The 15,519-nt window shown below is 31.9% G+C and overlaps 2 protein-coding genes and 1 long non-coding RNA gene across 17 annotated transcripts; 1 reads left to right on the top strand and 2 right to left on the bottom strand.

The window, feature by feature from the left end:
• Positions 1-882: 882 nt before the first annotated feature.
• On the top strand, positions 883-3,245 carry LOC139892798 (uncharacterized). The gene is made up of 5 exons (XM_071875925.1): positions 883-1,164; positions 1,530-1,662; positions 2,161-2,285; positions 2,391-2,537; positions 2,673-3,245. The coding sequence occupies exons 1-5, from the start codon at positions 976-978 to the stop codon at positions 2,805-2,807; spliced, it is 729 nt and encodes a 242-aa protein (XP_071732026.1). The 5' UTR covers positions 883-975; the 3' UTR covers positions 2,808-3,245.
• A 1,413-nt stretch (positions 3,246-4,658) lies between these two features.
• On the bottom strand, positions 4,659-6,245 carry LOC139892800 (uncharacterized). Its single transcript, XR_011774239.1, has 3 exons — positions 6,054-6,245; positions 4,921-5,085; positions 4,659-4,826 (listed from the first exon to the last, which is right to left on the bottom strand). It is a non-coding gene; the product is annotated as an uncharacterized lncRNA (long non-coding RNA).
• Positions 6,246-7,992: 1,747 nt separating this feature from the next.
• LOC139894540 (uncharacterized) lies at positions 7,993-15,238 on the bottom strand. Of its 15 annotated transcripts, none has more exons than XM_071877882.1 (16): positions 14,844-15,238; positions 14,241-14,304; positions 13,750-14,154; positions 12,494-12,583; positions 12,181-12,265; positions 11,381-11,568; positions 11,176-11,288; positions 10,256-10,333; positions 10,015-10,160; positions 9,818-9,862; positions 9,600-9,622; positions 9,214-9,421; positions 8,839-8,898; positions 8,607-8,699; positions 8,345-8,457; positions 7,993-8,263 (listed from the first exon to the last, which is right to left on the bottom strand). In XM_071877882.1, exons 9-16 carry the CDS (start codon positions 10,034-10,036, stop codon positions 8,093-8,095), a joined length of 735 nt encoding a protein of 244 aa, XP_071733983.1. In that variant the 5' UTR covers positions 10,037-10,160; positions 10,256-10,333; positions 11,176-11,288; positions 11,381-11,568; positions 12,181-12,265; positions 12,494-12,583; positions 13,750-14,154; positions 14,241-14,304; positions 14,844-15,238; the 3' UTR covers positions 7,993-8,092. The 15 variants fall into 15 exon arrangements, with proteins under 15 accessions (XP_071733983.1, XP_071733982.1, XP_071733981.1 ...); XM_071877881.1 differs by having other exon boundaries at positions 14,227-14,304; XM_071877880.1 differs by having other exon boundaries at positions 14,214-14,304.
• Between the last annotated feature and the right edge of the window lie 281 nt (positions 15,239-15,519).

Consider the following 15,519-nt stretch of genomic DNA (forward strand, 5'->3'; position numbering starts at 1 on the left):
GTAAATGGACAAATCAAAGTGTAACTTTGGTGATGACTTTGTATTATTTACAAAAACTACTTTAAACTCTCAATATAATCATATTTTACCCTATTTAACAGACAGTTAACTTTCGTTAAGGGGAGAGATGAAATTGAGACCTGAAAATGTATTTAAGGATGAAAATTGCACAAAATAAAACACAAGGATGAAAATGGATAAAATGAGAAAATACAGGGACGAAATGAGCAATTTATTCTATTATGTATTTTGAAAAATGTTTTTCATCCTATTAAATGTAAAAGATACGACCTCGGTCTGGCGTGATGAAACGACGACATGAAGTAGCGATCGACGATCTTCATTACGAAGAGTGAGAGAATGTTGGAACTGTGACGGAGTTAGGGCGCCTTTTTGAACATTATTACCTATCAATTCCCGTCTCGCAGTGGCAAAGACGTCCATATTGATAAGCTCGAGGGGATGACATCACGTCCGGATAAACGGTATGGTAAGGGCGCCTCCTAATTACCTGTTTTTAGTTGTATGCGTTATAGGTTTATTTCGATTAATTTTTGTCTTGTGTTGTTGTATCGGTTTGTATTACCGTGTTGGTTTGTTTGGCATGGTTGATGTTATGTCCGTTAGAGTTTTGGGCTCGAATAGAGTTAGCTATTTTTAGACTTGTTCTTGATTGTTTACTCTTTTCGAGCCTTAATGGTCGTCGAGTTTGTTGTATCAGTTTTTTGGATCCTTCGTTTATTGATGTAGGCATCTCAATTTTAATAGTAATCGTTATCGTTGTTTTAGCAAAAAAAAAAAAAAAAAAAAAAAAAAAAAAAAAAAAAAATTGGATTTGTTTTGAAAACTCAATAAAATAATTTGACCCCTTTCTTTCTTTCTTTCTGTTCAAGTTACCCCACGTCCACATTCTAACATAAAACATTCAGCTACAAACCTCGAATTCTAACACAGATTTTAAAATTGCTGACTAATATGGAGATTGATCCATCAAATTCAGAAGCTGTAATCATTAAGGACGACGACCTGTTCAAAGCCGCCGAGAATGGCGACCTTTCATTCTTCAAAACCCTAACTCCGTCGCAGTTCCAACATTCTCTCACTCTTCGTAATGAAGATCGTCGATCGCTACTTCATGTCGCCGTTTCATCACGCCAGACCGAGGTCGTATCTTTTTTTGAAGAAAATAAACTTAATTTGTAGTCTATTAATGCTGCTTTATTGTAATTGTAATTGTAATTGTAATTGTAATTGTAATTGTAATTGTATTGTTTGAATTTGAACGAACTAGTTATGTTTTTATGTTTTTTTTTTTTTAGTTTAGTAGTTGCGTTCTAGTTCTACTTTGTTTATCAACTGCTTGTATTGATTACATGTGTTATTTTTAGGGTTTCGGTTTTGTTAGGCCTTATAACTAGATGTAAATAGATGCTATTTGTAATGGTGATGATGCAGACACCGATTTGAATTATTTTTTATTTCTAATTTCTAACATAGTTAGTTATAAAACGTTGATTTTGATAAATCAGGTGGTTAAGATACTTTCAGCTTTTGGTGAATCAGCTAGTGGTATTAACAGTACTGATGAAGAAGGTTGGGCGCCACTGCATTCTGCAGCAAGTAGTGGAGATGTTGAGATCGTCAAGATTTTACTAGACAAAGGTTCGATAATTGTTTTCCTGATGGATCCTTTGATAAAAAATCTGCTCTTTTTGTATCTCGATGATAGATGATTTTTAGTTTATTACGGAGTATATAATATGATATTGTAGTAATAGGAATGATAAATGTTGGCATGTAGGTTATTGGTTATATAAATAGGTCAATTTGTTTGCTTAATTGGTGAAAATATTGCGTGATTATGCTAGATGCTTTATTTCAGTTATACTATGTGTTATCTGATACGTTAACTGTAAAAAAATAAAAAAAAACTTGCCTCCTTAACATTGATTGTGTGTTTATAGTATATGGAGGTAAACTATTTCTAAGTGAAACATTCTTTTGACTTAGTTTATTTCGTTTAGACTGTTATTAGATTTTTGAAACATTCTTTCTGACTAATCTTATCTTTGAGTAATAATTTTCAAATTTTTTTCTTGTATATTAGTTAGATATTTTTTCCATCTAACTATCTGCCATAAATAACCATATGATGTTTAGGTGCTGATGTAAATTTGAAAAATGATGGTGGCCGCACTGCTCTTCACTATGCAGCCAGCAAGGGATGGGTGAAAGTAGCTGAAATTCTACTTTCTAATGGTGCCAATATCAATTCAAAAGACAAGGTTTTCAATTAAACTTATATATGTAATTTAATTTCCTAAAAGTTTCCATCTTTTTTGAATTCATCTTCATTTTGGTTGCTAGTTATTAATGTTCACCCAATGCAGGTTGGGTGCACCCCATTGCACCGGGCAGCAAGTACAGGGAAGTCAGAATTGTGTGAACTTCTAATTGAGGAAGGTGCTGACATTGATGCTGAAGATAGAGCAGGACAAACTCCTATTATGACTGCAGTAATATGCTATAACAAAGAGGTAGATACACGATTTTTAAGTGGATTTGTAGGCGTTTATACTTTAAACATATAACCAAATTTGTTTAACAAAACCAATAATTTATTCTTTGTGACTGTTTGATAATTTTTAATTTTTTTTTTTTGGGTGGAAAAGGTGGCTCTTTTACTCATCAGGCATGGTGCAGATGTTGATGTGGAAGACAAGGAAGGGTATACTGTACTTGGTAGAGCATCAGACGAATTTAGACCAATACTAATAGACGCTGCCAAGGCTATGCTTGAAGGATGAGTGCTGCTACAACGGAAGCTTTACGAGGAAAGCGTTGCACTTTTGTTTAGTATTTTTACAAGTGTATAACATGTCACCTCCTTTTCTTTTGTTGGAACTGGTTCGTTCAATTTTTATAAGCTTTATAGATGGATTTAATTTGAAGTGAACACCAAATTTTTTGGGGAAATTTTCAATTTAGATCATAGAAAGGTTAGTCGTGGTTGGTGATATTTCATGAAGAAAAATAATCCCTCCTAAAAGGTCAGTCCCGTACAAGCTTGTGAGCTGGGTCAGCTTTGCCCGAGCCATTAAAATTTTAGCGAGTCATGTTCACTTTCAGTTTACCTTTTGAGTCGCCACTTTTTACTGGTTTTTGACGTAACTCATACAATCCGAATTGCTGCTAATACGATCCGAATCACGACTTGTATCATCTGACTGGTTACTCATGGTAGTTTCATAACTAAGCTTTTCATAAAGAGGAAAACAATAGGATGATTAAGTTTCAAAAAAACAATAGGATGATTAAGCTTTTCTATTATTTGTATATTTATATATATACACAAGTTATGGCATATTGGTCAGGTATGTTATCTGGAACATCTAGGTTATACGTTACGAGTAAATTTTTAAGTAGTTATATAATTTTTATTAAAAGCCATCACTTTTAATAGTTTCAAGTTAATAAAAAAATGTCAAACGATGATATTATAGATATGAATAAAACTTTGGTTAATGAATTGCAATTCACAATCTCCGCTATGAAGTGGAATTGAACCAGCGACCTTCTGGTAGATTAACTACGCGCAAGACAACCAAGCCAGGAAATCAATTGTGTTATGTGTTATGACGTCTAGTATATATGCACTCAAAAAACACAGTATTTTTAAAACACATAAGACAAAATGTGAACAGTATTTTTCAATTTTTTCTAAATGATTATATATACAAATATATTTAAAAAGAATAAATTAACTTTATATTTTTGAATAAGTTTTAAGATTTGAACATTTCTATATTTTTGAATAAGTTTTAAGATTTGAACATTTCTATTTTTATATCTATTAATACTAGCTTAAGACCCGCGAATTCACGGGTTACATCAATAAAATTTTCAAAAATAATAAATTATTTGTTAACTCATGCAAAAATGCTCCACAAATTATGTATAATAAACACATGAATGCAAAATATGTAGTTAAACATAAAAATAGCTATAATAAGTAAAATGCATACATTAAATTAAGTATAATGCATACATTACGGAATAAATACATTTCCTTTACTTTTTATTAAAAGCTGCATCATTGTGGGGTTTGTCATCTTCTTTGTGCTAACGCTTATTATCTTATAAAGTTCTAGCAGCTTGCTCTTATCATTGCGTTCTTCGCCATATAACAAGGACCTCATACTCGTCTGTGACGTCAACAGTGTAGGAATTGATTTTTTTTAGAACGTTATATTCTGTCTTCTTCGTTATGAACACAAATGTGTTGTCCATAACATCTGCCCACTCTTTCGGAACAGCAAGAGTACCAATACACTGCGGTGCAATTAGGTACGACAATAATTAATAACTTGTGTTTAAGGTTCGTTTATATGGTACATGTAATAACAGCTTACAGTTAATATTACTCATATTAATAGCAGTTGCATTTAACCAAGCTGCCGAATGTCCATCCATCTTCGCAACTTGTAAACCAAAGAGAATCAGATTGCAACTACCAGTGGCGTCTCGAATATGAAACGTACTACGAATTCTAAAATGAACAAATAAGACAAGTTAGACAATGTCATATAGTATTACTGTAATATTATTAATAATTAATAGTATATCTTAAAATAAAGTAGTAAAACACTCACTTTGGGGAAAACGTCCACCTCAGTATTGCACAATTTACATTCAAATACGGACTCCTCTTTATCAACTGAGTAGATCTCCACGACCTTGTTCTTACACTTCCTACAGGCACAAAGTGAGAACATCTAACGTCCTATTAATGGTGCAGAGCAGTGACTCGTCCACGAACAACAAAGCTAGCGTCCTATTAAAAAAATATAGTTATAATTTACGAAGACGGATATATGTCATAAGGACACCACATGCCGGAAATGACATATTTATAAGTACCTTTGGTACTTGAGCAATTCGTTCCAAGACAACTGGAGCAAACGTAGTAAATTTACTCACTGCAGTTGTGATGTTCTGCCCAAAGTCAGGTGTCAGAGATGGGATCTCATTAAGTTGCTCGACCGTGTGATGATATACAGCAGAACATACCTATATCCAATGATGCTATATCTCGCGTCGTCAAAAAAAGATTGAATATATAACAACACGGGTTGAAATGTTCAAGTATTAGCAAACAGAGATATCAACAATGGAAAACTTGCAAGTTGATGCTAAAGTCGATGAACTTACTTAGACTATCAACCAAAAATCAAACGTATTAACTACATTTCACTAACAACGAATAAACACATAGAATCAATTTATACAACCTTTTGTATACACGACTCATTTTCTTTTACGCACTCCCATTTCCAAAGGCTCATCCTCAAATAACCAGTGGCCTTAAGTGACAATAAACACAAGAAAATCCCCAACTTTAGTTTCGTAAACAATGAAAGACTAAATACAACTATATTGACTTCCAAGCAAAAACAAAAGAAATGAATGTAAGCGTAATTTGTGTACATATTAAAATATATTGTCAATATATGTATATATATATGGTGAATATGTAAAATTTTCAATGACTAAAATTGTAACTAATCCAAACTTGCCAAGATTTGCCATTGACATTTCATTGAACACCTTATGTGTGTTCAAGAAACTTCAAAATTCATAGTATTATAATCACTGAAAATTCAAAACATATGACACGCATAGGTTACCATGATATTTGTGATTGAAAGTATTATAATTACTGAGAATTAAAAGATCCCAATGAATTGTAAGCAAACAAACAACAATATATTAACATCAAAAGTGAAAAAAGGTAAAACCGAACATAAGCAATGGATGAAACAGTATCTGCATTATTGATGAATCATCTGTGGAGTCTTGTGTGTGCAATTCATCGTCACATACTTGTTTGCAATTCAAATCGATGTTGAAAATAAAAATAACATTGAAAATGACGTAAATAAATATATCTAATCAAAATCGATTAGGTTAAAATCAAAATTAGGGTTTTGTAATATGAAACTGTTCATGAATTGTACAGAAATAAAAAAGTAGGGTTCTGAAACATTACATACCTTGTAACATTGGTTGATGTATGGAAACCTCATTTTGATCGAAGGGATTGTATGTACATGAACTATGATGATATAGGAACGATTGATCAACGAAATCTAGCCGCTAATCTTGTTAGATACTGATTGATTTTGGAAGAAGATGAATGTAGAAGGATTGGAATTTAGAGAGGTTGATATCCGTATACCATTAGTGGGTGTACCCCGCGTCTAATTTTAGGGGTATTAAGCGGATAAAAATGATTAAATTGAGTTATAATAATTAAATCAATCAATGGTTTAGAGATATGGTTAGTGATTGTGATTTATACATATATAAATATAAATATAAATTGTGGTAAATGGTGTTACCATATGATTGGTTGACACCATTCGTAAATAGTAACCTTTTTTTTTCTCTTCAAAACATGATTCTCAAGCCACTAACCCAATATCATCCGGCCCGAATATCCGCTACTGTAGCTACAGTACCTTTTTTATTTATTTATTTATTTATTTTTCGAAACCAACCCGCAGCGATAGTGCGGGCCAAAAAAACTAGTTTGTTTAATTTAATGGTTGAAATTAGAAGTTGAGTTTTAATATATCTCAATTAACAATTTCTTTTAATATATAGTAATAGATAGATAGATAATAGATTGATATAATCTAAATAGTAGATAGTAGATAGTAGAGTAAGTTTTCTATTTTATCTTTGAATCTTTCTGTTAATTTTAGTTATAAATTTATTTTGCTAAAGAACAAGATTTCAAATAACTTTGGATTTATGGTTCATTTTGTGTTCTGTGAATATTATAACTCAAAATTATTATCGCCTACTTTTATGAATCAATCTTGATTTAACATGTAGTATTTATCACTGTTATTTCAACTTTGAAAGGTAAATAACACAACCTTCGCCAAAACATTTTTCATATCTAGTTTAATGTCCGCGAATTCGCGGGGTTACTTTATGGGACTAATCAAGTATTAGTTAGAAGGCACTTAATGTAAAACATTATATTATTTGCGGGGCTTATTTATTAGACTAATCAAGAATAAATTTGAAACTATTGGTACCGATTACCTGTATTACACAACCGCATTAGATAAAAACACTTTAAATCCCTTGTCCCTTAGTGATGGAATAATTCGTATTTTCCGATCAAAGATTCAGTAGAAAATTGATGGACGATTTCATACACAAACACATGAATAAAGTTCACAATTGACTTCTTGTCATATTTTGTGATCGTTTGGGATCGTCGATCGTCTTTTTGAGATGAAACATATATTATATAGCTGGCTAGCACGATGCACCATAAAGCACATCTAATTCTATCTCCACTATATAAGTTAATATATAAGTTAAAACAATTATTATCTACACATATGTATTAGCAGTGGTAATTCAATGGATAAATGAAGTAAATGAAAATAATGACACAATAGGAAGATTGTTGTTAGCCCGAATCGTTTAAGAAAACTAAAGTATCATTAAACTTTGATGTAGAATCACCTATGTTGTGAGCTTATATCATGTAGGACTATTAAAAGAATAACAAAAGTTAAAGTTGTTCACAAATTAAGAAAAATATTAATCAGATTAAACTATGCAATTACAAATACAAATAAATAAATAATGATGAGCAGCCATTAAATTAATACATTTGGTTGTATTAATCATCATATAATCCATCATTTGATGGTCACAAACTTTGCCGCATTCGGAAGGCTCATAACCCTGGTAGTCTTCTTTACAAACAATCCAATTACTTGCGAAGTATAGTCGAGTATAAATTACTCCTAGAAAAAAGAAGAGCCTATAATGGAAACAACTCGATCAATAAATAACTTACCTCGAATAGTAGCAACAGCTTAATAAATTGTCATGGTTATACACTTGTACAGGATTAAAAAGAATGAAAAACTAAGTAGCCTGGAATCTTTACAATGATTAATGAGCAATTAATGAATCTGGATTGTACATATACGAATTCAGTGACAGAACAATTCAACCCAACCTGTTGCAGGTAATGACTGTATAAGGAAAAAAATAAGTATCACAATAAAGCGCAACATTTAATGAAATGTTGCTTTCGTTTTAAGGCCAAAAGGGACCAGTTGAGTTCCTCTTGTACATTCCTTATGTATCCGTTTGTGCTCGGTTTCAATAGTGAAAACTGCTCCTTAAAGTAGAATAATTCATCAAAAGTTTGTGTCTTAGATAGAGCCTGCAGATTTAGGATGAAAAAAATAAACTACTCTTAGTATGAATTTAATTAGGAAGTGAAAAAAGGCAAGATTAATCATACCCGTAAAGTAGCTTTACGAAGTTTTGATGCACAAATATAACGTTTCACAAACTTCATTATCGAAATGTCAAAAGGTGTTTTCACTATATTATCATTTCGAATCCATGGATGACCTGAAATAGTCAATCACTTTAAGATTAAGTGATCGAGTTTTTCAAAGGTAAAACTATTTATCTAGGTCTCAATTGCCATGTATATTTATATTTATAACTGTATAAAACAAAAGATAAAAATGACAAAAGCCATTTGGGTAAACCCAAACCGTTTCCATGTGCACAAAGAAATGCATGTCCTGGCCGCTTATCCAACGGACCCAACTTTTCTACCTCTGGCATGGTCTTTGGAGCCTCTGTTTCTATTACCAAGAAAAAATATGGTTCATGATAATTTGACTCGTAACTATTAGGTGCTCGATCAGAATGTCAAGAAAACAATCTCATGAAATTATTGATTGATCCCAAAGATATTGAGAAAAAAGATCAAAGAACTCATACCGACAGAAGGTTGAACAACAAGGCAAGTGGGGCCAGAATCTAAAATTTGATGAATGTGACCTGAATATATACAACATAAATCACTAAATGCCACCACACAATTATAATGTGAAGAAAAAAAAACCTAGACTAATGCTAAACCTTGTTCACTTTGTTATTCATCACGGGAGAGGGATAAGTTATCATTGTCATTATTTCGAATGCAAGATACTAATCACCAAGTTAAAACTTAAGACTAAGCTTAAGGTTCATATTATACAATAACCCTAATGACACAAGCTATATAACATTTGCTAAGACCTAGATAAAGTTTCAATAAGCAAGAACTTACATAGCAATCATTAAAGCTAAATAGAATGGTAGGTGTCAAGATACCTATATTAGTTGCCTGTAAGTTTGTTCCCATGAGCGATGGATGTCTATGAGAAGCTTGAGGGACATTTCTCCCACTATACTCAACTCCAAGACTTTTGGGAAACGGTGCATTGTTGGAAGCTGGCCTACAACCAACCCAACATACTTGAGGGGCTGTGTTCTCCTCTGAGTAGGCATTGCATTTAGTGATCCAAGATTCCAAGATGTCCTGAAAGAATATCATAAAGACAACTAATTGCTTCAATAAAAATAATTCACATTTATTAACACTAATAAACATGATTTATCATAAAGAAAACTCTAACAAGGTTTTCTTGTAAGAGTACCTCTTTTATGAAAAGATCATAATGTAATGAAACAACTCTAATATCATCAAACTTTCATACCTGGTGGGGATCCTTTGCCCGCTCTGCTCAGGATGATAGTATATAAGAAAATATACAGTAAAGGTTATTAAAAGCAATAAATTATACTCAGGCACCAATATTCCTCACATGTAATTTGGTCAAATTATGTACCATTAATGAAAATAAGTGAAATTAGTGTTCTAGTTGAGAAAGAGAACAAATATCAAATCGTTCAGTATACACATATCAGTATGTACCTCTCCAATGGTTTGACGAAGAGCTTCTCGTTGCGGATTCAAACTCTGCTCAAGATGATAGTAAGTGTATAAGAAACTAAAGGTAAAGATAAAAGCAATAATTTTTTATTGAATACACTTGCAATAAATTTCTATTGATTTACTAATCATGGCATATAAGACGAAGCAAAATATAAGTAGAGCTATATATAGGTTACCTGAAAAGCAAGTTATCAACATTCTGTTTTTGGTACTCTGAATGCAGCCAATTTCGTTTCATCGCAAACTGTCACTTATTAAGGTAGATATTGTTGTTAATTGCCCCTGGATTAACTGAATTTGCAGTTATGTTTGTTCCATCCTTCTATTTGTGAAACCATTTCCGTTATCAAAACACTATTCTTATCAACAACACTATTCAGTTTATTATGATAAACAATATACCTAATTTTCATGTACCTTCAAGAAACTTATGAGCAAATTAGATCCGATACATTTGCCAAGTATGACTGATCATATGCAGATAATGCGTCGTACCTGTACCGAATAAAGTTTTGATAGATTACAAAAATAAGTACTATATGAAAGATAGAGGTATTAAGGAGATTTTAACTCCTAATCTCCCCTTAATCACGTGATTAGCCATTGTTTTAAAAATGGATGGATGAGATTAAAGGATTATATACTAATGGGTGGCTAAGATCTTATTTTAATTGGAATTGTCACTCATTTAGCATGTTATTACCTCCTACATCATTTTTATTTATGAATTAGACTAATTTTTTCAACGTCTGTTATTGATTGTAACAATTAATAACATAGTTAATACAACATTTCTTATTAAATGAAAGGTTGAATAACATATTATGGTTCCGGTACCCGTCCAACAGTGAACCCATTCTGATGCTTACACAGCACCAGCTCCCTAACCCGCCTGTATTATCATCACTATATCTCTTTAGATTTAACGTAACCAAAAACACGTACTTGGTTACGTTATAAGCAATCTACTACCGCCCTCTTTGATACCTGTCCCGAAGGGCAGTAAAATCTTTTGACCCCTGACCACTAGATATTTTTAATCCTCTACCACCCAAGTATCCTACACTTTTATGAACACAACTAAAAAGCATGATTGCATATTTTAGTGTACATGATTACCTTTCAGTAGACAACGACAAAGGGTTCACGATTACCTTTCAGAATTTGAGGGTACATGATTATATATATATATATATATATATATATATATATATATATATATATATATATATATATATATAAAAAAAAACAAACAAACAGATAAGCTACATAATCAAAATCTAAAACTAACATGCATTATGGAATGTAATTCATAAAAAATGAGAATGGAGAGTTACCAAGACAATAATTTCAGTAAGCAGACTAATGGCTTCATCAAAGTTTTGATCGTTGATAAGGTCTCTAACTTTCTTGATTATTTCCAGCCGAGATACATCATTTGTAATTGCAACTGCAAGTTTTCAATTATTAATAAATGTAACAGATAAAAACACTTAGATTTTGTAGATGAAAGCCTTGATATCAAACATTTAATTTGCACACCTGAACCAGAGGCAGATGGGTAATGGAAAAATACTTTTTCCAATGAAAGTGAACTTTCACTTTGACCTCCAAGTCATCTCGGCCTTTTGTGCTTTCGTTGAGGGGGTGAAAACTTCATTTGCAGCCATTGTTTAGAGCTAGTGATCATTCTTGGTTAAGAGTATGAATAAAAATGAGGATTGACTGGCCTATATAATGAACAGAGATGAGAAAATCACAAAATTCCCTGAGCTAATTGGTTTGTAATTATCTTTAATACGCGTTTTAATTACGTTAATTAATTTGATTGCCAAAATTTTAGGAAGTTTATTACAATTATTTTTAGATAATATATTGGTTCCTTAACTTTAAAAATATTTTAATGAGTCGTAACTAACAGAATCAATTCCATAATTAAAAGGATTATTTTTTAGGGACCAAATATTGAATAGTATATTTCTGGAAACTATATACGTCGCATTTCCTGTTATATGGTTTTCCATTAGTATTTAAAACACTAACATAGTTGTAAGTTATAATATATTCATTAACAATGATGGAAAACGTAAGCTAAAGTAAATAATTTAGATGACCTGGACTGACCCGTCTATTTTGACACCTATGGTGAATTTACAGTTACATACCTCTGGTGCCCTTACAATTGCAACCCATTCACAAAATATAGTTAAGAATTGTTTACTACTGTTCATCAGTATTCATTATAAATCATTTACTACTGTTCATCATTATCATTATCATTATTCATTATAATTATAATAGTAAAAAAAGAAAAGAACTAAAACAAAACAAAAAAACAATACCTGTTTTCATTATTACATATGGAGACGGTGTATTTGTAACCTGAGTTGATGAGTCAGAATCACAAGCGTTGGAGAAAACTAAGATCTGTAAATACATTTCAAAATATCATAATCAAATATCAAAAACAAAATAAATGTAAATCAAAAATTACAGTCAGCCCAAAGTTCAGAGATATTTATTAGATAAATCTCAAACCGGAACCAAACAAAACATTTGTCCAGTCAAAAGATTGTTAGTTCATGATATAAACTACCAAGGAGGATCATAGTTGACTTTTGAGGTCAAAGTAAGTATTCAAAGGGAAAATTGAACCTTAACGATATTTTCAGGTTCAAGACCATTCTGAAACCGAGACTCATAAGAATGGGCCAACCAGTATCTGCTTGAATCGGGTGTATGAACCTGCATATACTGTCACGATTGCTATTATTTATATGAAATGGTCAATACATATGTTACCCATTGAACTTATATATGTGAATGCAAATAAGAGCAAGAAGAAGACAAATAGAGAAAAATTCCTCGTCAATCAATAGCAGTTAAACATTTAGACCAATTTCTTACAGGTGCTATGCTAAATACGATTATATATATATATACATATATATATATATATATGTATATATATATATATATATATACATATATATATATATAGTGGTAGGATCAAGATTCAAGAGGGAAGTAACCAATCGGGGGGAAGGGAAGCGGGGGGAAGCAAAAACTTTTTTTTTTTTTTTTCGTTTTTTGAAAAAACTTTGTTCACGAACATTATAGATGAGATGAAAATATGAACATTTAGTAGAGACACTTTGTGATAAATGTTTTTATTTTGGCGGAAAAACGCTCGAAGAAGTAATATATAACAATTATCGTGTTTTTCGAGCGTATATTGAGGTTTTAGCTATTGGGGTTTAGATATTAGGGTTTAGATATTAGGGTTTATAGGGTTTAGAAATTTAGGGTTTAGGGTTTAGATTTAGGGTTTAGATTTAGGATTTAGATTGAGTTTTTAACACGAACGGTTTAGAGTTTAGGTTTTAGGGTTTAGTGTTTTGGGTTTATGGAATAAACCCAAAACACCAAACCCTAAACCCTAAACCCTAAACTCTAAATCGGGCTAAATTTTACTTCACAAAACATGAAAAAAAACGTTCATATTCTTCACGAACAATATTATCTTGAATGTTATTTTTGTCGATCGTTTTCCCGCCTAAATAATAACATTCATCACGAAGTGTCTCTTCTAAATGTTCATATTTTCGTGTGATCTTGATGCCGGAAAAAAAAAAATTCCAAAAAAAACGAAAAAAAAAAAAAAATTTGCTTTCCCCCAATTGGTTACTTCCCCATTGATCCTGCCCCTATATATATATATATATATATATATATATATATATATATATATATATATATATATATATATATATATATATATATATATATATAGATTTATCAAGTAACTCAAAACCTATAATTTTATTAGCTTATATTGACCCGTTAGACAATACATCTGATCCGCCCTTTTTGCAACATCTAATGAACACACAGAGTAATAAAATTTGTACCTTCAATGTAATACCTGCAGGGCATTTCTTAAACCTCACCACCTTCAAACCCCGTCACCACTCAAAAAGGACACGATTTTTTGAGCCCAAGTCTAAAAACCACGCCCCCATGAGAAAACAAAAATTCGTGGTGCTCAATCAATTCATAAGCAGTCATTGCTTCCTCAATACCTAAAATCCTAGACGTTCACAGTTTTTTCACTTACATTTTAAATGCCCCATTGGCTTGTTGAAAAACCATAGTAATTTTCCGAGCCCAAACAAACTGACCCGTTTGGTTCCAAGACCAGAAAGCCTAAGAACAATATGAATGTTTGAAACACAGCAAAACTTCACTATGCTCTTATATTATAAGATCACGAGTATGTTCAGATTTTAGAATTTCCAATAAAAGCTCCAAAATATCTACAAATAATCATCATCATCAGTAAGTTTACATAGCAAATTTGAATGTTTATGTGCACCTTAATAACTAACTCAAAATAAACCACATCAGTGTCCAGGGTGGTCGGTGTGTATGGTTTAATCACATCTTCTCCTTGGCTATCCTCACCCCTGAAGTTTAAACATGTTAAATAATAGGGTAAAACAAATCAATGTTTTTCATCACATACAAAACCTAATACACCCTACACTTAAAAACAAAGAAGATAGACTTCCAACTTCTGATTTGTGCATTTGTAGTGCAATTTCATTCATCTAATTTTGATTATACTTTTGTTAGTAGTATTGATAACATGAAGAGTATGAATGAGTTACACACGTGAAAACATAGATTATAGAACAGTTTACATAAATGTAGATATTAAAGATGCATTGTCAAAATGGTGACTTATAGTCCCTAGTTTCCACAATTAATCACTCAATCAGATAACTTGACAACACATCGATTATAGAAAGATCAAGAGAACAGAATGACCAAAGGGGTCGATTTTCAGACCAATTTTCGATGTTACACATAGATTAGTGGAAAGCTAAACCAGGGTGTAATCAATCCTGCATCTCAGTTGCATCATCGCATAAATTGAAATAAAAGTTTATGTTCTCTGAAGGTCGTGAATGAAGTTTAATTGATTTCAATAATCAAAACATACCTTGTTGTGATATTACACTATGCGAGTTACATGTAGATGCATGACGAATTGAATTCAATCTTGATGATTGTCATGTATTTTCTTAGAGGGAATTAGGGTTGAGTTTTTTCTATCAGCGAGTATCGATCAATCTGATTCAAGTATCGATTGGTTCTTCCATCAGTTATCGAAATCGCGGGCCCGATTATGTGAAGGAAGAATTGATTCTCGAGCTTCATGGTTTCGTGTGATTTAGAGAGGAATTTAGGGGTTTTTTTTTTCCAGAAGTAGATGGATAGTGAATGGCTTGATTAGGATTGATAACGGATATCCTCAATTGTGGTTAGAAATCATATATCTTGAACAAATAGATGTTGAATAAAATAAAATTAGATGTTCTTGAGCAATGAGATGTTCTTGAGCAATGAGATGTTCTTGAGAGGTTGAGAGGGTTTTTTTTCTTTTTTTTTTTTTTTTTCCAGCAAACAAGAACAATATATTAATTTTCAAAAACATACATGGGGCAGTACATACCCTTAACCCAACACCAAAGGAAATACAATCAACAGGAAAAACAAATGCCAAAACAAACTCTAAAAATACCAGCACAGCCCAATACACCAAATTAACCTAATGTATACTTATGATCGACTAGAATAAGATTCCACATGCTAGCAGTCCTTAATACAGCATCCGT

This window comes from Rutidosis leptorrhynchoides, chromosome 2, assembly GCF_046630445.1.
Source record: "Rutidosis leptorrhynchoides isolate AG116_Rl617_1_P2 chromosome 2, CSIRO_AGI_Rlap_v1, whole genome shotgun sequence".
Lineage (NCBI taxonomy): Eukaryota > Viridiplantae > Streptophyta > Magnoliopsida > Asterales > Asteraceae > Rutidosis > Rutidosis leptorrhynchoides.